Source organism: Papaver somniferum, chromosome 5 (genome assembly GCF_003573695.1).
Source record: "Papaver somniferum cultivar HN1 chromosome 5, ASM357369v1, whole genome shotgun sequence".
Classification (NCBI taxonomy): domain Eukaryota; kingdom Viridiplantae; phylum Streptophyta; class Magnoliopsida; order Ranunculales; family Papaveraceae; genus Papaver; species Papaver somniferum.
In genome coordinates, this window is record NC_039362.1 from 212,517,944 (window position 1) to 212,542,755 (window position 24,812).

At 36.4% G+C, this 24,812-nt stretch overlaps 1 protein-coding gene across 1 annotated transcript; it reads right to left on the minus strand.

The window, feature by feature from the left end:
* Positions 1 to 7,046: 7,046 nt before the first annotated feature.
* Positions 7,047 to 10,600, minus strand: LOC113280720. The gene is made up of 4 exons (XM_026529307.1): positions 10,162 to 10,600; positions 8,543 to 8,731; positions 7,650 to 8,188; positions 7,047 to 7,550 (listed from the first exon to the last, which is right to left on the minus strand). Exons 1-4 carry the CDS (start codon positions 10,598 to 10,600, stop codon positions 7,047 to 7,049), a joined length of 1,671 nt encoding a protein of 556 aa, XP_026385092.1.
* Positions 10,601 to 24,812: the final 14,212 nt, after the last annotated feature.

The window sequence follows — 24,812 nt, forward strand, 5'->3', positions numbered from 1 at the left end:
CACAACTCAAGTGAGTGAGTAAGTAGTAAGAGTGAGAGCTAGAGTTTAGAGTAAGAGCCAAAGTGCCTCTTTGTAAACAACTAGTGTAAGCCAAAGTTGCTACACAAGCCTCTTGTAATATTTTCATTTTCATATTAATATAAGCCTCACCTTTCAATTAACCAACCTCTCTTCCTAAATTCATTTCCATAAACCCATCACATTTCCGCATTTCGCCAACAAATTTGGTATCAGAGCAAACCTAACCCAGTAATCCTAAAACTCTACTCATGGCAATTAACCAAAATATTCAAGGTTTAAACTATGCCCAAAGTCTAATTCCAATTTTTGATGGTGAGAGTTACGATTATTGGAGTCTACAAATGAAGACACTATTCATTTCACAAGACCTATGGGATTTTATAGAAGAAGGTTATAAAGTACCAGAGTCGGCAGAAACTCTGTCGTCATGGACGGACGCAGAGAAAAAGGAGTATAAGGAAAATAAGAAGAAAGATGCTAAAGCATTACTGTTTCTACAACAGGGCGTAAGCAAAGCTATTTTTCCTCGAATTTCGGTGGCAAAAACTTCACAGGAGGCCTGGAATATTCTCAAAGTAGCATTCCAAGGATCAGAAAAGGTAATCTCCATTAAACTACAAAATTTATGGCGAGATTTTGATAATTTACTTATGAAAGAAAATGAAACTATCCAGAACTTCTTCTCAAGAGTTACTGGCATAGTAAATCAAATCAGTAGTTATGGAGATACCATTGAAAATAAAAGAGTGGTAGAAAAGATATTAAGAAGCTTACCATTCAAATTTGATCATATCGTCGCTGCCATTGAAGAATCAAAAAATTTATCGACTCTCTCGGTACATGAATTAATGGGTTCACTCGAGGCGCACGAGAAAAGAATAAATAGGTTCGCGGAGCAACCATTGGAGCAGGCATTTCAATCAAAAATAAATTTCAGTGAGAAGAAAAATATAGAAGCCAAAAAAGAAAGCTCTAGAGGGGGATCGTCATCCAATTCGCAGTACGAGAAAGGGTCGACGTCAAATCAAGGACCCAGAAATTTCTACCGCGGAAGTGGAAAAGGAAAAGGAGGTTATAGAAACAACAATCAAAGGTACGGAAAAAATAACTCCTCAAATCTCCGATGCAATGTTTGCAAAAAGTTTGGACATGCAACTGAAGATTGCAAGTATAAGTGCACCAAGTGTGATAAATTAAATCACATGGAGAAAGATTGTTGGCTTAATGAAGCAAACTATTCCGAGAAAAACAATTCTCAGAATCAAGTATTCTATTCCTGCCTCACCTCGCAACAAGAATCGCAAGGTATATGGTACGTCGACAGCGGATGCAGCAGCCATATGACAGGAAACAAAGAATATTTCGTAAAATTGGAGGAACAAGAGATTCCGCCAGTCAAACTTGGAGATGGAAAGTTCCAGAATGTTGAAGGAAGAGGAGTCATATCCGTACGTACAAGGTCAGGTAAAACTCGATACATATCTGATGTTCTTTATGTTCCTGGCCTAGCTCAAAATTTATTAAGTGTTGGACAACTTATAAGAAAAGGGTACTCACTACATTTCGAAGACGGAGAATGCACAATTTACGATAAAATTAATAATCAATTGGTGGCAAAAGTAAAAATGTCAGGAAATTTTGTCTTTCCCCTATCTATGCCATCAATTGAAAATTGTGCAATGAGTACCAACCATATTGACGAAGGAAAGCTATGGCATTTGAGATACGGGCATCTCAACTACAGATCCTTAAAGGTTCTAAAATCAAAAGGCATGGTAATTGGTCTTCCCAATATCGACGGTGGAGATAAAGTATGTGAAGGTTGTATTCTAGGGAAGTTTCATAGACTTCCATTTACGAAGACATCGTGGAGAGCAAGAAGGCCCCTCGAATTGGTGCACGCTGATATATGCGGTCCGACAAGAACAACTTCACTCAACAACAGAAGATATTTTCTCTTATTCGTGGACGATTATACCAGGATGATGTGGGTGTACATTCTTGAGCAAAAGTCCGAGGCATTCACTAAATTCCTAGAATTCAAGGCGCTGGCAGAGAAGCAAAGTGGCCATCAATTGAAAGTTTTCCGTACAGACCGTGGTGGAGAATTTACTTCAAAAGAGTTTATCAACTACTGCAAAGAAAATGGAATTAAAAAGGAGCTCACCGTCCGATACACTCCACAACAAAACGGCGTCGCGGAAAGGAAAAATCGTACGATCGTGGAAATGGCTCGCAGTATGCTAAAAGCAAGGAAGCTACCCAACACCTACTGGGCGGAAGCAGTCAACACAGCTGTACATCCTTAATCGCTCGCCAACAAAAGCGGTTCACAATAAAACTCCATACGAGGGATGGCATAAGAAAAAGCCTGAGGTAACTTCTTTCAGAATTTTTGGTTGTGTAGCATACTCACATATTCCATCCCAACATAGAGAAAAGTTCGATGAAAAAGGAGAAAAGCTTATATTCATCGGATATAGCGAGGAGTCTAAAGCCTATAGACTTCTAAATCCAGATACAAAGGAACTGGTAATATCAAGAGATGTTATCTTTGATGAATTCAAAGCTTGGGATTGGAATGATGAACCAGATAACCACGAGTCTCCACTACTCATCGAAGAAGAGCCATATCTGTCACACCAAGAAGAAAACACTCCACCAGCAAGCCCGAGATCTCCTAGTCCAACACAACAAAGTCCAAGCTCATCTGACTCAAGTGCCCCACCTAGAAAGGTGCGTTCCCTAAGAGATATTTATAATGTATCTAATTGTGCTTTTATAGCACTAGAACCTCAAAAATATGAGGAAGCGGCAAAACAAGAAAAATGGAGAAACGCCATGGACGAAGAAATGCGAGTAATTGAGAAAAATAAGACATGGGAGCTCGTCAATCAGCCAGTTGATAAAGAAATAATTGGTCTGAAATGGGTCTACAAGACAAAATATAATGAAGATGGGTCAATTCAAAAGCACAAAGCAAGGCTAGTTGCAAAAGGATATTCCCAGCAACCAGGAATTGACTACAACGAGACATTCGCCCCAGTCGCTCGCATGGAAACAATCCGGATGGTGTTAGCTTTGGCAGCTCAACTCAAAATGAAAGTCTACCAATTGGACGTAAAGTCGGCGTTCCTAAACGGAGAACTTGAAGAACAGGTGTACGTTGAACAACCTCAAGGATATATCCGAAAAGAAAAAAAAATGGTATATCGTCTCCGCAAAGCACTATACGGTCTTAAGCAAGCACCGCGTACATGGAACAGCAAAATCGACAAGTATTTCCGAGATAATGGATTTGAGAAAAGTCCAAGTGAGCCATCACTCTACATCAGAAAACAAGGTACGGACTTCCTAATTGTCTGTCTCTATGTTGATGATTTAATTTACGCCAGCACAAAACAAGACATGGCAGAAAAATTTAAGAAGGAGATGATGAAAGAATATGAGATGACAGACTTAGGACTTATGCGATATTTTCTTGGGATTCAAGTAAAACAGTCTCCGGAAGAAATATTCATTTCCCAAGAAAAATATGCGGAAGACTTACTGAAAAGGTTCAACATGATGGATTGCAAACCAATTGCAACTCCAATGGGTACCAATGAGAAATTGGTAAAAAATGATGGAGCGACAAAAGTTGATCCAACCTTATTCAGAAGTCTAGTTGGCTCACTGATCTACTTAACAAATACAAGGCCAGACATAGTCAATGCAACCAGCATTGTTTCTCGGTATATGAGCGAGCCAAGCAAATTACACTATGCCGCTGCGAAGAGAATTCTTCGATATATCAAGGGAACAAAGAATTTTGGCATCAAGTATACAAGAGAAAAAGACAATGATTTAATTGGCTTCACAGATAGCGATTGGGCAGGTTCTATTGAAGATCGAAAGAGCACATCAGGCTATGTTTTCTGTATGGGAACAAAAGTTATCTCTTGGAGTTCTAAAAAGCAAAGTACGGTGGCACTATCATCAGCCGAAGCAGAGTACATAGCATCAACAAGTGCAGCATGTGAAGCAGTATGGTTGAGAAGAATAATGACCGACCTACAACAAAGGCAAAAGCAGCCGACGACTATCTACTGTGACAATATGTCTACAATTGCAATGACAAAAAATCCAGTCTTTCACGGACGGACGAAGCACATAGAGCTACGACATCACTTTATCAGAGAGCTGGTCGAAAACAAAGAAATTGAGCTCCAATTTTGTCCAACACAAGAGCAAAATGCCGACATCTTCACAAAAGCAGTCACAGTGGACAAATTCAATCATTTTAGAGAAAAACTTAACATCACAAATTAAGAGGGGGTGTTAAAAACATAATTTGTGAAAACCCAATAGTAAGGCCCAAATAATCATCTACTCTAAGTAAAGCCCAAATACTAGAATCTTCTAGGCCTTCTTTACATCAAGTATTATCTAGAGAATTCTTTTCTCTAGAATTTTCTTATAATATCTAATTTGAAGAAGAGTCTAGATAGAACTATCTAGAAAAGTAAGGAGTTGGTCATGAAGCCTATAAATAGGCATAGGATGGATTCATTTGGGATCATCCAACAACAATCCACAACTCAAGTGAGTGAGTAAGTAGTAAGAGTGAGAGCTAGAGTTTAGAGTAAGAGCCAAAGTGCCTCTTTGTAAACAACTAGTGTAAGCCAAAGTTGCTACACAAGCCTCTTGTAATATTTTCATTTTCATATTAATATAAGCCTCACCTTTCAATTAACCAACCTCTCTTCCTAAATTCATTTCCATAAACCCATCACATTTCCGCATTTCGCCAACAAAGGAAATTCTAACATATCTTCTTTAGGTCTCCACTCTTGGTCCTCAGTGTATAAAGTAGAATAAAACTTGATTGCTTCTTCTTGAATAGATGCCGGCGTAACGAATTCCTGGTCCTCCGCTTGAATCTTATGAATCCAATTGGCTTTCCTCCTCCCATTAGCAACCACATGAAAGTACGAGGTATTCCTTTCACCCTTCTGTGTCCAATTGACCTTAGCTCTTGTTTCCCATTTTTAATAAACCAAATGCGAAACTTCACTGTGCTTCCCTAATAATGAAATCCTATCATTAAACTCCTGTTGCGAAGGCTGTTGTGATTCCTCTTTCAGGTCTAATTGCTCAATTTGTTTCTCAAAATCATTCATTTTAGAATCCATTCCATAAAAATTTATCTCTACTCCATGTCTGGAGAATTGGTTTCAAACTTTGAAGTTTTTTTGCGAATATGAAGCCAGCCGAACCAGAGAAGACAAATTTATTCCACCAGAAGCTCACTAGATCATGAAAAGTTTCATCCTCTAACCAGTACTTCTCCACTCTAAATGGTGACCTACAAATTTTCAGAGGACCACATTGTAGAGTAATAGGAGCATGGTCTGAAGCACATCTCACCAAGACTGATTGTCGAATGTCAGGAAAAACACGCATCCAATCCTCAGAGAAAAGAAATCTATCAATCCTAGTAAGAGTTGGGTTGATCCTTTTACTAGTCCATGTAAATTTACCTCCAAGGAGAGGAAGGTCTACTAAACCAGCTTTGATAATGAATTTATTGAATTCTTTTCTATCTTTCGACCTAAGCGACGGTTTATTTCTTTCTGAAGCATACCTGATACAATTCCAGTCGCCCCCAATAATCCATGGCAAGTTCCATAACCCTCTCGTGTCCCAAAGTTCCTCCCAAAGCATTTTCTTCTGACCACTTGCTGATGGTCCGTAGACATTAGTTACCATCCACATAACACCATTGCTTCTTTTCTTCAGCATTAACATTATAGAGCAGGGCCCTTGTAGATCATCCACTAGCTCGTAGATGGAATATCCCAAACAGTGAGTAGACCGCCTGATCGTCCCTCTGAAGGATAATGTATAAAATCGAAAGAATCAGAACCCCAAAAATATCTTATGCTGCTTCTAGAAATATTTGCTGATTGCGTTTCTTGAAGAAGAAGAATCGAACATTTCTCTTGATTAATCATTCTTCTCAACACTTCAGCTCTTCCTTTTACCTTGTACCCCCTCAAGTTCCATGAAGTTATTTTATAATCCATTATAATTACCTTCCCCTCTTTATTAGTTAATCTTCCTTTTCTCATTTCAATACATTATAAGAAATCTCTAGTAACTACCCTACCCAATCCTTATCCATCATATACAATCCTAGCACTCTCGGATTTGTTAGTTAATCTTATTTTTTGCCCTTCTCTCACTTCTCGGCTCTATTGCTGGTCTGCTCGTCTGGCCTTTTTGGGTAAGTCGTGTCTTCTAGCTCTGTCTATTGTATGATTTTGTTCGAGCGTGCAGTACGACTCAGGCCACATGGTGGTACAATACTTCCTTCATTCCTGATTGTAAAGTCATCTCTGAATATGATCAAGATCAATGGTCCAGTACATTTTATGGAGTGGTTTACTTCTCATGTTCTTCTTTTTTTTTTTGACAAACTTCCCAAACTCGGGGATTTCATTTCTGTTCTTAATTTTATGTTTATCTATGAAAGTTTGATTAAGTCAATGTTTCTCTAAATTTTTTTGAATGTTATTTATCAAATCTTTATTCGGAATTAATATCAATAATCTTCCACTTACGATTAGTTTTATATTTGAGCTAGCTTTGTACTGGATGGTCTGCTTAAAAAACCAGTGACACATACGGAGTCATGATTGAGAATACCATGGGAAAAAACAAATAAAATAAATACCCTCAGCCTAAATAAGGGATATAGGCATCAGAAACCAGAATTACAAGCAAAACTCTTGATATCAAACAAAAGACAGAAAACAAAGCAAAACTCAAAACAAATGGGCAATACACCGTATTAGGCCTTTTTTAGCAAGATTATCAGCTTAAAATGAATCTCTCACTTTGACTAATTTCCATCTTGCTAGAGCGACCCATGGAGCTTTATTCTCATGATGAAAACCCTACATAGAATATGAGATAGTAGCCTGCAACGTTATTCCGGTTAAACTGCAGAAAGATGGTTCTCCCTTCAATATTGTTGGTTACTAAATGAAAAGAATGTCGATCAAGTAACGGATAAAGCACCCGACAATATCCACGTACAAATCAGCGGAAAATAAAAGCCCCACTAAACCTATTGCCATGTCAAAGTTAAGCCAGACTAGAGGGCCTGTCCATCCAGTAATAAGCATGTACGCTTGGAAGAATGACAAAGCAGTGAAAGTAAATGTATTGAACAAAGCAGTTACAGAAAACGCGGTCCTTAGAGGCAATCGCAAAAAGAAATCGTGTTCGTTGAAGGGAGCAGCCTGGATGGTGAGAAATAGACCCAAAGATATAATACAAAAGAACAACCCATAAGAAATAGATCCAAACATCATAGTTGCTAATAAAGCGGATAACAACATATAATTATTTGATGCTTCTTTTGACCATCTCTCACCTTGTTCTCTCAGATCTGAATGAGTTTCAGTGAATACTTGGTAAGCATATTGGTTCTTAGAATTCTTCATTTTTATAATATTTGGTGGAAGCATACGTTTTACGCGCTGCATAAGTATATGACCCAAGAATTATTAATAATTATTGTTCGTGAATTAATGTGTGCATATCTATATATATATATGTATCATTAGATGTTAACTCACCTCAAACCAAACACACTCCCACTGCGTCCACTGTGCTGCTCCACGAATGTGCCACGGTTTATGTTTTCCAAGATTTGCAGCAGCATGAAGTGGGGTGTTACCATCTCTATCGATCCCAACGACCAACATGTCCAAGTTCCTTTTTGAAATAGTTGATGATGACTTCAAGAATTCTATTATGGATGCATGTATGTATTCTGCTGCTAAGTGCAACAAATTTCTTCCAGCTTCTTCATCGGTCATCTCAATTGATTCTGGATATACATTAATTATTTCTTTAAAAATCTCTACAATACCCAACTTAGTTGCCAAGATAATTGGCCTCTCTCGAACTTTGTAAGTTGTAACCCTTGTTGGTAGTGTTGAAAATGGATGTGGGTTTTCGAGGTTATTGTACTTGTAATCCCATCCATGGAGGATCTCAGGGCCAAAACTCATAGTCCATTGACCATAGTCTTTTTCAAGTAACTTCCAGAGGAGTCGTATAGCATGATTGTGCTTCAATTTTGTATTGTAGATGATTTTTAGGACTGGTAAACCTGCATTAGCTCATAATGTAGTGAATAATCAAATACACAATACCCGTGGCTGGAGATTTGGGTGCATACATACACGATTGTGCTCATGCATGTTGTGAGGTTTTAGTGAATAAAACAAGATTTAAAGATTCGTAAAATAGCAAACTTACGATTCCAAATTTCTACCTTTGCATAGCTCTCTGAAGTAATGCTTTAATTTTCTCATGAACGAAGAATTTGGTTGTAGTACTGATCTTTGAGTAGCTGCATTATGTGTCTCATAACTCTCGATTGGGATATCTGAAATAAGTGAGGCAATTAAAAGAAGGAGGCGGTTAGATATGACTTATATTTGGGGAAATAAATGAGACTTACATGAATATACAATAGCTGCAGCAATTTGGATCAAAACAAATGGTATGGCCCCGAGGTAATGTTGGAAGTACTTGGTTCCACTCTTGAAAGAAGAAGGTGAGAGCGCTAAAATATGTGAAGCCGTTGCGCCATCATCATTTATACTTGAAGCAAGGTGAGGATAAATTTCCAAGATCTCCATTGCTACATCTGAGTTTTCATTAAGTCAAAATAAAAGTTACAAATAAAAAAAATCTTAGTTAAATGAGGATTCATTTTACATCTATTCCTTTAAGAAGTCCGCCATCAAAAGGAATGTGTCTGGCAAATTAACAAACTGCTACCGATGCTTACAGGTTCATGCTACAAATTAGTACACTACAGGACACAAAACTTAAATCATTTCTAAAGAAAAGAATTGTTGGATTATTTATTTTTAGGGGAAATTGGAAAAATGTCCCAATTCAGGGTGTAATCTTGGAGAACTGTCCCAACGTTAAGAAAAGTTGGAAAACTGCCCCACTGTTAGAAATACCGGTTAACTACACATGTGCGAGTTCTCACGTGTTAGAAAAAGACAAAAACACCCACATCCCTTAAGATCTTGCCACGTATGCGAGTAATTAATCCAACGGACTAAGAGGAGGACGTGAAACACGTGAGTACCACGTGTGGGAATTATGCCCTAAAATCTCACAAGGCTCGAACATATTTTTCATTTTCATTTTTTTTCTGGATCTGTAGAGAAAAGCGAAAACGGACGAGAGAAGAGAAAAAGGGAAGAAAAAAAAGAGAAGATCAAGCAAGGCGTTGTTCTTGGATCGATTCTAACGTTAATATTAACAGCTCATGATTAATAATCGATCACTTTACTGTTGCCGTGATTAAAAGCTCGAGAAAATGATTGAGAAACAGTTCCAGACAAGGAAAGTTGAAGAAGAAGACGATTTGGGTTGATTTGATCGTCGAAACAAGTAAGTAAATATAACCCAATCCTTTATTTTGTTTGAATTGCATTGTGTGTTGTGTCAATTTGTGATTCGGAAATTGCAATTGTAATTTAGGGTTTCATTGAAACCAAATTTAAGGTTTACTTCTGCAATTGGAATTGAAATTGTAATTTAGGGTTTAATTGAAACCAAAATTTAAGGTTTATTTCTGTAATTGATAAAAGGAAGTGTTCCATGTTTACTATTTAACCTTTTTTTTAAACCGCAAAATATGGTTGCCCTGTTTTTCTCAAACTGTGATAAATGGGAAAATGGGGATGGAAAATATAAACCTATGGATTTTGTTATGTTGCTGAGTTTATGTGCTTGAGAAGTGTTTGGGTTTATATGGTTCTGTATTATAGTTGCTGACACTAAGTTATTGTGTTTGTAGGTTCGGGGTATTTTTGTCTTTTTTGGCACGTGAGAACTCGCACACGCGGAGTTAACTGAGATTTCTAACAGTGGGGCAGTTTTCCAACTTTTTTTAACGTTGGGGCAGTTTTCCAAAATTGCAGTCCAAATTGGAGCATTTTCCCAATTTTCCCTTATTTTTATCCATAAAGTAAAGAATTGTTAAATTAGGAAAAAAATAACAGATTTCAAGAGTATTCTAAACAAGGTAATTGCAGAGTGAATAATGTTTGTTACCATAAGATTCCACAAGAACAGCAGCGTGAAGAATTGTTGAGTGATCACTGGTCCTTATCGTTAATGGGCTAACCATTGATGTGGATGTGGAAGTGCTTGTTATTCCTCTGCTACTAGCAGTTGTATTTAGGAATAAAAACATGTCTTTGTGTCCGTACATTGCTTCCCAGTATATAGGTGTCTCAACGTTTAAGTTTGGAACTGATACCAGCAGTCGATCTCCTCCACCATCTAATTCTTTCTCTATGATTAGCGTAGCCATCTTCACAATCCCCGTCCTGGCTACCTCATGTAATACTGTATTCCCCTTCTTATTAGACACTGCCAATAACCTTTTTGCCGCCGGTAAACTTTTCAACATCAGTTTGACCGCATTGAGCGCACATGTGAAGAATGGTATCCCCTGTAAGAGGATTAAGTAGGATGTTGCTGTTGTCATCTTCGATATCCATATTATTACATGGTGGCAAGTTGTAAACTCTTTTGATGTCATTCCATTCCCCTCTTAGTGCTGCCCTCATCACCTCGACGTCCCGATTACTCATCACTTGAAGGCTTGTTTTGAATATCTTTCTCTATTTTTTGTAAAAGTACTGTGTGTGTTGGTGAAAACACAGCTATATCCATCTGTACTGATATATAGAAGGTGTGGAAGAAATATAATATTGCATGCCTTTTTCTTTTACTGTTTTTTGCGTGCCCTCTGGGCAAGTGTTACCTGAAAGGCTTTTCTTAATGCAACAATATTCATATGTTTCCCTTTTTTGTTTTTTTCTCCTTGTTCTGAACAAGTATCAAAGGATTTTCCCAAAGCAATATTGACCTGCATGCCGATTAAAAAAATAACTTTTTGTGCCCCAAAGTATTCCTAAAGTAAACGTGATTTACAATAATTCCAATTTCTTGTGTATTGCAATCCCACCTGAATTACATCAAATTCCACCTGAATTATTTTGTCTCAACATAATATTTTCGCCCAGAGTAGAATATCCGAACTTTAGGCAATCAACGAAATATTGACTCTGCGAAGCCAAGGTGTTCAGGGTTGTCATGTGAAGCCAAGGTGTTCAGGGTTGTCATGTGAAGCCAAGGTGTTCAACGAAATTTTGCCTGGCACCATGTGGCCTGGTCTGTAATCAGTAGTACGTTAATTTAAATAGTTCATTTTACTTGGTAGGACACGACCAGCCTAAATATGGGAAACGCATTATCAAAACCCGGAATTACAAGCAAAGAACAAAACAAAACACTAAGCAAATGGGCAATGAACCTTAAACGGTACTTTGACTAACTTTTCATCTTGCTAGAGCAGCAACCCATAGAACTTTATTCTCTTGATGATAATGAAAACCCGACACATAATATAATATTTACAGTAGCCTGACATAATTATATTCCTATCGCACAGAAAGATGGTTCTCCTTTCACTGTTGTTGGTTGCTAAATGAATAGAATGTCGATTAAGTAACGGATAAAGCCCACTATGATGTCAAGGTACAACTCAGCAAAGAAGAGAACCCCAAGTCCAGCTAATCCCATATCAAAGAGAAGTAAGCCTACAACAGTGATATGACTAATGGGAGAAGAGGATCGTTTCCTGGAGTTCACACAGAAGTAAACTCTTCAATTGCTTTCCCTGCTTCAAGTTCCCATTCGATTCAAATCATAAATTCCCATTCGAGGGGGTTTTCTGACCTTTCATGTGTTGACAACTGCACAACAGTTGTACACTTAACGGCCGTTAACCGTTTTATTTAAAAAAATGAACGGAATTAATGTATCGGATGTATTTTGTGAATATTTTATGAATATAATAAAAAATGGGTGTATTTTAGAAAACACATTCGGGATGTATATCAGAAAAAGCCCCTTTTTCTTTTGACCAGGATCAATCAAATTTTATTATAAAATAGATGAATTACACCCTTAACCTAAAAAAATGGCTAAATTGGGGCCTATACAACTTAATTGGGGCCTATCAAATTTTCCTTCCCACACCACCAAATTACTTTGGGCATCCAAACTTCTAAAAAATACTAATTTAACCCCACATTAATTCCTAAAACTATCTCATATATGTTTGAGGAGAATTAGAGTGAAACATGGAGAGATAAGAGGAAGAAGAAGAAGAATCTTATTAGGGGATTAGAATAGAAGCATTACATAGTATCCTTTATATACAACCCTAATTATCTACTTGGACCGCACATCCATGGGCCGTAGGCCCTGTAACACTGCCCCTTGTGTGGTTCAATAACAAAACAAAACTTTATAGATAGTGCTTCACATATAGTTCTTCAAATGTCGTTCTCCTTGATGACTTGTGTCGAAGTCCATTGCCTCATTAAAACTTTGATAAAGAAAAACCATTGGGATAAAACCTTGGTACAGCTCTTCACATGTAGTACTTCACATATTGTCTCGTATTTTACATATAGTTCGTCACATGCAATAAGATCTTTAAAGATCGCCGAGTCTAAGTTAATTGCCTCGCTAAAACTTCGTCAGGAAAACCCAGAGGGAGAAAACCTAAACTAAAGAAAAAGAGTACAATATTAAGCAATCTTAGAATATAGTTGGACTCGGATATGTTGCCTCATTAAACCCTTGACAAGGAAAACCTAGTGGGATAAAACCTTAACGAAGAGAAAAGAGTACAACATGACAGATGCAAGTAAAGGTCATCTGTTACAGATGATCACTTTGCTCCGTTAAAGTTGACTAGTTTCTTCACAACTCATAAGGCTGAAAATCCTTGTGGGAAAGATAGTAACCTTAGCTGGGAAATTACATTCCCGGTGTTTGTTGTTATCTCATTAAAAACCTTGCCGAGTAACAAAAACCTGTGGGAAAAAGCAACCTCGGTGAAGGAAAAATAGTTCAACACACTATTAGATGCTCCCCTTGATGTCAGACAATTTTCATTAGTATAATGCAGTCAAAAGGAGTTTATCACACTTTACTTTGGTGACTTGAATGTTTATAAGACCATGTTGTTGATTTTGGAAGTTACGTCGCTTAACAGACTATCGTGTTTCATTTCTTTGATTCAGATATTTTCAGTAATATCAACGCGATTTTTATGTCTTCAATGTTCAACATACTTGATGTTTTTTTAGTGTTGTCTCGCTAAAAACCTTGTCGAGGAACAAAACCCTATGGGAAAAACTATTCTCGATCGAAGTGAAAAAGTAGAACACAGCTTCAATTTCGAAGTAAAATATGTCGACATCATATCCTTGGATCCTCCCCCTGATTACTTTCAGAGTTATTACAGACAGTTCCTTTAGTCATGTACTTTTCGAAACTGAATATCGATAATGACTTAGAAAGTAGTCTACCATATCTCCCCCTGATTACTTTCGATGGAGAAGAGATTATTGTTCCTTCATAATCAACAACTTCTGAATTGCACTTTCATTAGCATTCCTTTTAATGTCTTTGCAAGGATAAAAAAAATTTATGTAAATGGTTACTTTTAAGTACATGATTACATTCACTATACCATTCCAATGACGTTGCGTTGGCGCTGAGTTATATCTAGCTAACAAGTTCACTGAGGATGTAACGTTTGTCCGAGTACATTACGCTAAGTACAATAATGCGTCTATTATACTTTGATAAGGAAAGTTCATCTCCCGTCACAACTTCGTCATCTTCCTTTAGACGAATTGGTCATTTATGTACATTTGAAACTCGACTAATCATGGGAGTGCTAGCAGGATGCATGTCCTTGTTAAATTTCCTGACAATGGACATATACAAACTAGTGGAATAATATACCACAAGCTCGGTCTTCTAGTTCAGAACATAGATAAGATTGAGATTTCTCAGGATTTTCACCTCAAATTCATATTTTAAATAGCTTGTAAGATCTCTTATTCCATTAAGAGTACTTATAATATCCATATCGTTGACATAAATAGCTATATAACTGAATCAAGAACTTATTTAATATGCATGGCACAAAACCGTACTTGTTTATCCCTTCCCAATCAAATAGTCACTTAGACGGGTATACCACATCCGCCTGATTGTTTAAATCAATAAGTGAGTGTTCAAGTGTAGTTGAAAACACACTCCGTGGTTTAGAGTCATTTGACTTGGGAAGCAAAAGGAAATCATGCACTTTTGCAAATATCTTCTATCTCTTGATTCTTTCAGAGATACGTAATAACCACATACATATGCTGCATTTCAAGTCCTTTTGAAATCACCAACCTAACTAAGTAGCGGAACGCTATAACGTTCATAACAAGGGGACAATTCCAGGGCTTTGTAAGAAACCTTGCGCCACAAGGAGAGTCTTGATACTTTGAGACTTCATTCAGCCCACTGTGCTCTATGACAAATAATCACGTATGTCCTATAGGCTTTACACTTGGTTGGTTAGCACTACCACTCCAAATACCCGTATATTTTCCAAAGAACTAAGTTCTACTTGGATTGCGTAGGCCAAATATGTTATTTATTTGAAATTAATCAAAATAAAGCGTGGTTCGATCTCATTGTGATCTATTTTTGGAGCAACTATTTATGGATTATATCATCACTGTGCACGCATGATCCTTCCATTGACTCATGTACGTTCTCGTAATCCGCCAGGATTTCATTGTTCTCTAGAATCATTTAAAACTTCGGAGCGTCCTCCAATTTGATTCATGGACATATTCAGAGACAATCTTATGAGGTGATTTCTGATGATATGAATAAGTTGTGCCTTACTCACCTACTTCCTTTCTAGGTGAGAATCGATCGAACCAAGTGGTCTCTCCAACTTCCTTTATGGATCCACGGCCTCAACCACACTTCCACTGAGTGTAGTTGCAACAATGGTGTATTTCCCTTATTGGGGATTTGTAACTTTGTAGGTAGGTTTGCAGCTGGTATGTGTGATCTCATCACTTTAGCAACATCAGTGTACATTCTGAAAATCGAATATTCTTTATCACTTCACATTTACATTTTTGGAGTACAAGAATCAATATGATACACAGTGGGAACACACCGCGACAATTCCTGTCGTTCCCTTAGAAAATACTTTTTCTTATCTTCCCCTAACGACGGGAAGACTGTCTCATTAAATTGATAACCCGCAAATCTAGAGGTAAGATATCTCCTGCCAAAAGTCTTAAAATACGGAAAATTAGTTGGGAACTCATTTCCAACATAACTACTTAACAGTTTTGAAGACCCATCATAGTACGATGTGGAGTCGTAATGGCACATACATAGTGCAATCAAAAATGCGTAAGAACACGAATGTCAGGCTTAAATCCAGTTACCAACTGGTATGCAGAAAAGGTTGACTAATATTGGGTTCTAAAAACGAATTAAGTAAGATGCGTGTAATATTGCATATCCCCGAAGAAATAAAACATAGGTTGGTACGCATAACCTATTCCTTAGGAACCATCTGTAACCTTTGATGGTAGCCTCTACGAGACCATTGGGTATAAGATGCTCTATATTGATCGTATTAAACATGCAATATTCATCAAGTCCTTTTGATGTAAAATCTCTAGAATTAATAAGGGTGGTGAGACTTTGCACTTTATATTGTGTAATATGTGCTAGGAGTTTTTAAACGCAAATTTCTTGGGAACTATAACTAGTCCAAAATTTCAAAACATTCACCATAGCCATAAGTCACTTTAATGGTCCGCATTATGCATGAATATTTTTCTAAATTTCACCTTGTTATCTTTGTAATATGGATTGTTTACCATTTGCATCTTAGGATGGTCTCGATCCTGTTTTACTGAAGACTTTGTAAAATGAGTGATATGCTCTCTTACCTAAAATCATAATGGGAGGGAGGAGGGGGTTGTGCATCTGGTACTTTAGAAAACACTTATCGAGAGATATGCCGTTACTTCGCATTCGGTTAATATTTTTCCCGTTGTCTCGTCTACTCAAACACAGCGATGTACATATGAGTCTTTTCAAAACGAAACATCATGTCACAACCAAAGTGCCTTTATGATTATGTCAAAGTCTGTATGAGTCAATTTCCAACATTTCATCGTCGGATTCAATATGGGTTCAATAATCTAAATTAATAATATAGTGATTTACATTTCACTAAATTGACCCATTAGTCTCTCTAAAGTATGTTTCCTTCCAAATACTTTAGTGACTATAAAAGATGCAATCAATTACATTATCATCACGGTCAGGATTCACATGATATCCATTTGCATGGGTTTCTATGGAATTTAAACAAGGTGTGATTATCTCTCGGTACATATAGATATTTTTTGACGTCTTTGTTCTATCTTGAAAATAAATTTTTGAGCAGCGATGATCCAATCCTCGTAGTCACATTATAAGGAAATAGTTCAACAACTAGTTTAAATTCCTTAAGCTAGTGGAAGAAAAACAACTATGAGTTAGACATTTGGGTCTTGAGAGTTTTAATAAGTGGTTTGGCCTTATTACGTAATAAAAGTTGGATTCAACTCAAGTACTTTAGACCGGATATATATTACGTTTTACCCAATATATCTCAAGTGCTTTAGAGAATTTATGTCTCGCGTTTTCATTCCATAGGTGCAGATAGTGGATCTAGTTCAAATGAATAAGATAGTCAATTGGTCCGGCAAAGTTCTTGTTGCTACTATGATACATATGACCAGTTGCATTTCCTACTTTTTCATTTATGATGGGAGCTACAACATTTTAGCTGATCCCATGCTCGATTGATAGTGTATTGGTGTTATTACTACCGAAGACGAAAGTACATCTTTGTCTCATGATACATATGTCATTTTTCACATGCTTTATATGAGTCGGTACGTCTAACCTTCATTACCTCGGGATTCTTTCCATTTTCAATTTTGCTACATTAAGCTTAATTTGAGAAATTTCTTTATCTCAACAGGCCAAGAGAATCTAACTACACATATCAACCAATTACTTTAGGTTGAATAGATTACTAAAGATAATTCTCTTATTGTCATACTTCAACATATACTGGTTCGTTAGTATCATAGATGAAGTAGAAAATAGAAAAAAATAATTTCTGACTCATATCGTCTTTTATGAGTTCTTCCACAAAAATTAGAATACATGTGCTTAAAAGCATAGGGTATATGTAGCTCCACCTTTTAGACGGTGCATTGTCATTGACAGAAGATTTTGTGAAGAAATATATACCCCTTTTGGCAAGAAAAAAATGGTTTCCACATTAAAAATACAATCATGGTGCTAAATACTTCTGAACGTCCAAAATGTCATTTTTACCATTTTTTTCCGGTGCATGTTTGCTTTTATGTCATCGACTGGTTTAAACCCGAGCCCATGCATACAAAAAGAAATGACAGTAGCATTCCCAGATAAATATTAACAACATGAGCTCAAAGTTGATTTTGTATCGAAACAGGGAATCAATGGGTGTGAAACATGATAAGATCATGTATCATGATGTGTAAATAATTCTCAAGCATGTGAATCAACCAAACCAAATAATCAATCACGTTAGGCAACTAGAAGCCTTAGAACACATGGAGAAGACAGAAGAATAACAACACTTTCACACATCACCCAAATTTTACCTCACAATTTTAATGAATTTTAAATTAAAACTAAATACAAATGAAAACTCACATCAACAATTTAATCTCCATGTGTGTGCATTGGATGACTTGGTAGTTTGTATCATACATAACAAACGTGTCATATCAGGTTAGTATATAAATTATTATGGAATCATAGCATCTAGATGGCCATTAATAACGTTAGATCAATTATGTTAATGGCCGACATATGATTGATTTTTTTATTTTTTAAATGGTTAACTAAATGCAAATAGATCATATGTACTATCGCATGTGATAAAATAAAATCCTAAAATCGCCTCTTACAGTAACGTATTTTGATTGACCTAATGATGACGGAAATTCGAATCATACCTGCACCTGAGATTGAAGATTCCACGAAATGGGCCAAATTTGTAACTTTCCTGGACCGGGTGTGACTGGATCAGATTGGCTGGACTTCTTCTCCTTTCCCAGAAAATTGCAAACGGCGAACTGAGACATCAACAGATACACAAAAAATTGTGTAGTTGCTAACGATGAACTGACATCAACAGACGCACAAAAGTTGTGATCAACTGCAACACATAATCAAATCAAGTTTCACGCCCAAATATACAAATATATTATTTTAATTTTAACGTACGAATAAATTATAATAAGTTAAAATATAATAATCACTCGATTATTGGGTATAGAACAGATTCCAATCAATTTTCCTGAATATGCCCAAATCAAAAACACTAGGAAAAAAGAAAAAGAAAAAAATATATATATAGCAAAATAGATTCAACTTATCTGATTTGATTCCAGCGATATCACCTTGATGCTAATCCGTGTAGGGAAAAAAATAATCAATCAATCCGATATAGCTCCGCAGTATATCATCGTGCATGATAACGTGTTTGAGGAGAATTACAGTGAAACATGGAGAGATAAGAGGAAGAAGAAGAAGAAGAATCTTATTAGGAGATTAGAATAGAAGCATTACATAGTATTCTTTATATACAACCCTAATTATGTACTTGGACCGCACATCCATGGGACGTAGGCCCTGTAACAATATAAATTTTAATTTTTCCATTTTCAGTAAATCTGAAAAAGAAAAAAACTAAACTTAAAAAAAGATTCTATTTTCATCCTAATCTTTCAAAATTCTCAAAACCCTAATTTTCATCCTCTTCTCCAACGAATCTTTGATCAACCCAAGGAAAAGGTAAATCTCCATCAACCCATTCTATGATTCTTCATATCTTTATTGATTTACATGTTTAAATCTCCGATTTTGAAAAATCAAAATCTCTTATTACACCCAGAATCGGTTTTTGTTGACATACCGAATAAACCGATTTTGGGTTTTGTTTTCGTCCATGAAGAGCATGCACAGTAATCGGTTTACATGATGATTAACATCAACCGATTCTGAGTTTGGAAATGAAATATGAAGATATATCCCCAAAATCGGTTTATATCTTATTTGGAATAATCCGATTCTGGTAAAGGTTTTTTTTTTAAAATTATGCTAACCCATAATCGGGTTTTATGTGCTTGTTAATTTACCGATCAAGAAAGTCTCTTCAGATTCCTTCCCTTAATCGGGTTTTATACATGTACCACATAAATCGATTGTTATGTTTGACATTCCTGTGTGTTTTGTTGTTCAGAATCGGATTACATATGTTTCTACCTATTTCTTACTTCTTTTTTGTTTATTTTTTATTTAGATATGGACTTCGGACACTTGAGAGCTCACCTTGGAGGATATTCTCAGGGAACCACAAAGAGTGCCAGAAAGAAGCCTCTATAAGTTTTCTTTTGGGGGTGAGATCCGTCTTGAACAATCCCTCGCATTGATTGACCATCTTGCACTAGAAGAGCTTCTTAAGGTCATGAGGTTTTCCAGGATAGGGAGAAACATAATTTCAGCTGAGAGGGATCGCCACAGAGAATTGGAAGGTATGTTTGAAGAAATGGCTGAATGTATACCCATGGGTGATGCACAAGCTGCTGCTCTTGATAATGATGATGTTGTTGGTGCTGCAGCTGCTCCTGATGCTGGTGCGGTGGTGGTAATGTTGCTCTTGATGTTGTTGCTGCTGCAAATGCTCCTGGTGCTCTTTAAGTTTTTAAGTTTATCTTTTAAATATTAAAACTTTAAGTTTATAAGACATGTGGTTGTTTTAAGTCTTTTGGGATGGTTAAGCTTTGTATTTTGGATCATCTCTGTGTTGAGCTTAATGCACTTGAAGTTTTAATTATAATTATATGTTGCTCGATAATTCTATCCTGACAAGCCAAAAATCGGTCTACTCGATATGTCAACATAAACTGATTGTTCAAGCTATATATTTTTTCTCTATGGTTTTCAATCTAGAATCAGTTCACGTATGAATATATATAAACCGCTCAGTATCGGTGAAAATTCAAAATGTTAACATGTGTTTAATCGGTTTATGTTGCTCACAATAAAGACCGATTTCCTATGGCATAAAAACACGAACGGGTTATACAGACCTTCGAGTAGACCGATTATACTAAATTGTTCATGTTTTTCGAAAAAAAATAGCTATTAGAGGATTTCTCTATAAATAGAGACCTCACCCTTGGACCCCATTTACCCCAAAATTGATCATTTAATTCCCCTTCACTCCATATACTCCACAACTACTCATTTCATACCTCCACATACAGGAAATGACATAATTTGATTCAAACGAAGATTTCGCAATCACCAGAGTATGGTACGCGGAAACTCGAGTTAGACGTCAATCCTCCATGAGGGTGGATTCTGTAACCTTTTGGGGTAGAGTACAAAAAAAATTTAGCCAAGACTTTGGAAATCCTAATGGAATAAGTGTTTAACAAGTCCATGATGGCACCTAGTCATCGAAAATGTGATACTTTATTATTGAGCTATCCAACCTTGTATTTATAATACTCCCCCTTCAACTTGTCCATTGAACAATTTGTAAGTATTTTTGTAGTTTGTTTTACGTAACCCGTGTTGTTTTCTCTTCCAATGAAACACCACTAACAAATGTAAGTTTGTTTTTGTGTTTTTGTAGCACGAAGCGCTAAGTTTGTTTTTGTGTTTTTGTAGCACGAAGCGCTACTTGGAGGAAAAGGGGGAAGCATTCGCATTCGATGCAAGCTATCACTTCTTGGTAGAAAAAATCCCGAAGGATGACCCGGACTACTTGGATTGTGTATCGTCTTCGGAGGAAGATTAATGGCTTTAGAATTTTTTATATAGGTTTTGTGGGTAGACCTCTATGTAAAGCCTCACGAGATTATAACTCGTCCTCTAGGGTCGCCTAGAGGTTTAAAGGCTTGATGCATGTGCTAAATGCATCCTGCAATAATAATGGAATGAATGAAAAAAAATCGTATGGAAGGAAACAATCGGTTTATACACATAATATGTAAACCCTGATTAAAAAAATCGGATTGTATACATGTCAACATTAACCGATTATAGATGTCCTCTGTTACTTTTGATAACACCAACCCAGAATCGGTTTACAAGTGCATGAACATAAACTAATTATGAGTATTGTTTTCAAAAAAAAAAAAATCAAAATGTTTGATGTTTTGAAGAACTAACTCTCTAGCATTAGTTAATCTTACATCCGGAACATAATTAACCCCTAATACGATTAATTAATGCTAATTCATCAGAGGTAAAATAGGTACATAGATAATTATTATGATAAGGGATAGTGTGAAGGTGATTTCTAATGACCTTTTTTATCATGTAGCTATAGGCCGCAATTAAGTGATATAGGCCCCAATTTAGCCAGGCTATAAAAGGGAAACACAAAATCAAAATCCAGAATTACAAGCAAAAAAAACAAAACAAAACAAAACAAAACACAAAACAAATGTGCAATGAAACTTAAAAGTTGATAACAAAATAATCTCTTACTTTGACTAATTTTCCATCCTGCTAGAGCAGCAACTCATGGAACTTTATCCTCTTGATGTTGAAAACCAGACATATAATAGACTGACATTATTATATTTTTGTTCCACAAAAATATGGTTCTCCTTTCATTATTGTTAATTTGTTAGATGCTAAATGAAAAGAATGTCGAGCAAGTAACGGATAAAGACCATTATGATATCTAAGTATAACACAGCTAAGACGAGAAACCCCATTCCAGCTAATCCCATGTCAAAGATAAGTAAGCCTGGAGGGAATGTCCATCCAGTTATAAGCATCCACGTTTGTACGAATGCACAAACCGCGAAAGTAACTGAGTTGAATAAATCCGTTATAGCACATACCAATCTTAAAGGCAGTCGGAAAAAGAAGTCGTGTTCGTTAAAGTAGCAGCATGGATGGAGAGAAATAAACCCAAATATACGAGAGAAAAGAACAAGGATATACCTACGCAATTAAGAAATGGTATGAAATCTTGGTTCTTGAGTAAGATTGGACGACCTGACTCTAAGTCGTTTCCCCCAGGTGCAGCGAAGGGGGATGCAAACATCATAGTTGATATAAGAGCTGATATCAGCATACAATTATTTGATCCTTCTTTCACCCACCTTTCACCTTGTACTCTGAGATCTATATGACTTTCAGTGAATACTTGGTAAGCATATTGCTCATTGTAATTCTTCAACATGAGCATATGTGGTGGAAGCATACGTTTTACCAGCTATATATAACTCAACAGTAATGATTATTATGTACATCGGTGTATAAATATATAAATGTGTGTGTGCTTATCTGTATATGTAACATTAGCATTATATGTTGACATATAAAGAACCGTATCAAACAACTCTACCACGAACAAATTGATGAGGGCAGAATCACAGGTTCAACAAGTTGTCCTTAACACATTAGTTCGCGGGTATACTCTAAAATAATGCTAAACCCCAACGTGCGAAGATGTGTCCAAGATAAGACTGCCCGATATAACTTGTATTAGCACAATACAAGTTACCCACTTTTAAACTCAGCAACGGGGATAGAAGTAAAACGCCACACGAAAATAAAAGCAAGAAGATAAAGAAAAGTAGACCTAGAGATGGTCGCTGCTTGTGTGTTTTGAAAAGAGATTTTCGAGTTGTATTTATAGGAAAATTAACTTGCAAATCAAGTTAGGTTTAGGTTTTTTCTTATAAAACGAGTTTTGTTTCTTGTAAAACAATTAAACACAAAAAAGGAATTTTTTTCATAAATAAAACTCTTAAATAAGTTATTTATCAAGTTAAAAACTTGCAAAAAATAATTTCAAGTAGACAAGGCCTTGGTGCAGGGGCATGGATCGAAACATGTATTTTTCGCCCTACCCGCTCCACCCACATTGTTTTGCAACATATCCATGAGAACATGGTAATATAGTGGAGCACCTCTTTAGTTTTCCACAATGTGGGATTAAAGCTTCCATTTCATTCACTCAAAAATGAGTGAGTATCCTTAGACCCTTAGGTCATGAGATCAAACCACACCAAGATCAAAAAATCATTTATTAAATAACTCATTTTCTCCAACATCTTTTGTAAGTAACTTCCTAAGGAGTTGTATTGCATAAGCGTGCTTCAATTTTGCATTGTAAATGAGTTTAAGGATAGGAATACCTGCAGATTTAGTGGATGATTAATAACTATTAAATAACCGTCGCTGGAGATTTGACTTTTTAATAAATAAAACTTGGTTTGAAGATTCTCTGTAGTTTCAAGGATGCAAATATCGACACTCTCATAGACAAGCATATTTACGTTATGTAAATTTCTACCTTTACACAGTGATCTGAAGTAAAGATAATTTGTCCTTTAATGAGGAATCTTGTTGAAGTTTTCTATGAGCAGCTGCATTATATGTCTCCTAATTCTCGATTTCGATAACTGAAATAAGAAGTGAAGGAATTAAAGAAAGAAGTGTTTAGATATAAGGCATGTTAATTACAAACTCTTTTTGTGTAATGGTGAAAGCCTAGAATGGGACTTACATGAGTATATAATAGCTGCAGCATATTCGGCCAAAACGAACGGCGTGGCCCCAAGGTACTGTTTAGAGTACATGATGGTTCCACTCTTGAAAGAAGAAGGTGATAGCGCTAAAATATGTGAAGCCGTGGCGCCATCACCATTTCAATTTGAAGCAAGGTCAGGATAAATCTCCATTATCTCCATTGCCACATCTGAATCATTGGAAAATTGGTAAACCAAAATAAAAGTAAAGAAGAGAAAAAATGAGGAAATTATATTATTTTTAGACAAGCACTACTAGTTATTAGGAAGTCATGTTTCAAAAAAAAATAAAAAAGCTAATGGTACTCACACAACGTTATATTATAATGTAGGACACGATAGAGGACTCAAGCATTACAATGTTGGACACAATACAGACTTCTCAAATCAGCTTGAATGATATCTTTTTCTAAATTCGTGAAAAAGATGTTGATAGCTACGTGCAAAAACGAAGACAGCCTATATAAGGTTATAGTATTTGTTACCATAAGCTTTCGCAAGAACAGCAGCGTGAAGAATTGTTGAGCCATCAGTCCTCATTATTAATGGGCCAACCATTGACGTGGATGTGGATGTTCAGAAATTCCTTTGCTACTAGCATTTGTATTAAGGAATAACATCATATCTTTATGTCCATACATAGCTGCCCAATATATAGGAGTCTCACCGTTTAAGTTAGGGATTGATATCAGCACTTGATCTCCTCCACCATCTAATTCTTTCTCCAAGACTAACGTAGCCATCTCCACGATTCCGGTCCTTGCTGCCTCATGCAATACAGTGTTCCCTTTCCTATTAGTCATCAATAGTAACACTTTAGCCGCCGGCATAATTCTCAACAGCTGTTTCATAACATCAGTTTTGCGGCATTGTGCACACAGGTGAAGAATGGTATTCCCTGTAAGATTATTAACTAGAACCTTTCCGTCGTCGTCTTCCATATCGATAGTATTACTGACTAGAACGTTGTTGTTGTCATCTTCAATAACGATACTGTTAGATGATTTTTCCACTTGCTGCAAGTTATAAAAGTTTACGATGTCATTCCATTTCCCTCTTAGTGCTGCCCTCATCACATCGAGTCGAAATTTCTGATTAGAGGCTTCAGAATTCTTCATCACTTGGAGC

Bases quoted from the DNA above. Each gene is read 5' to 3' on its own strand.
- LOC113280720 (XM_026529307.1), bottom strand. From the start codon at position 10,600: ATGACAACAGCAACATCCTACTTAATCCTCTTACAGGGGATACCATTC. The intron at 8,189-8,542 runs GTAAGTCTCATT...GAGCTAATGCAG, and splicing joins TGCAGCTATTGTATATTCAT to GTTTACCAGTCCTAAAAATC. The intron at 7,551-7,649 runs GTGAGTTAACAT...ATACTTATGCAG, and splicing joins GGGAGTGTGTTTGGTTTGAG to CGCGTAAAACGTATGCTTCC.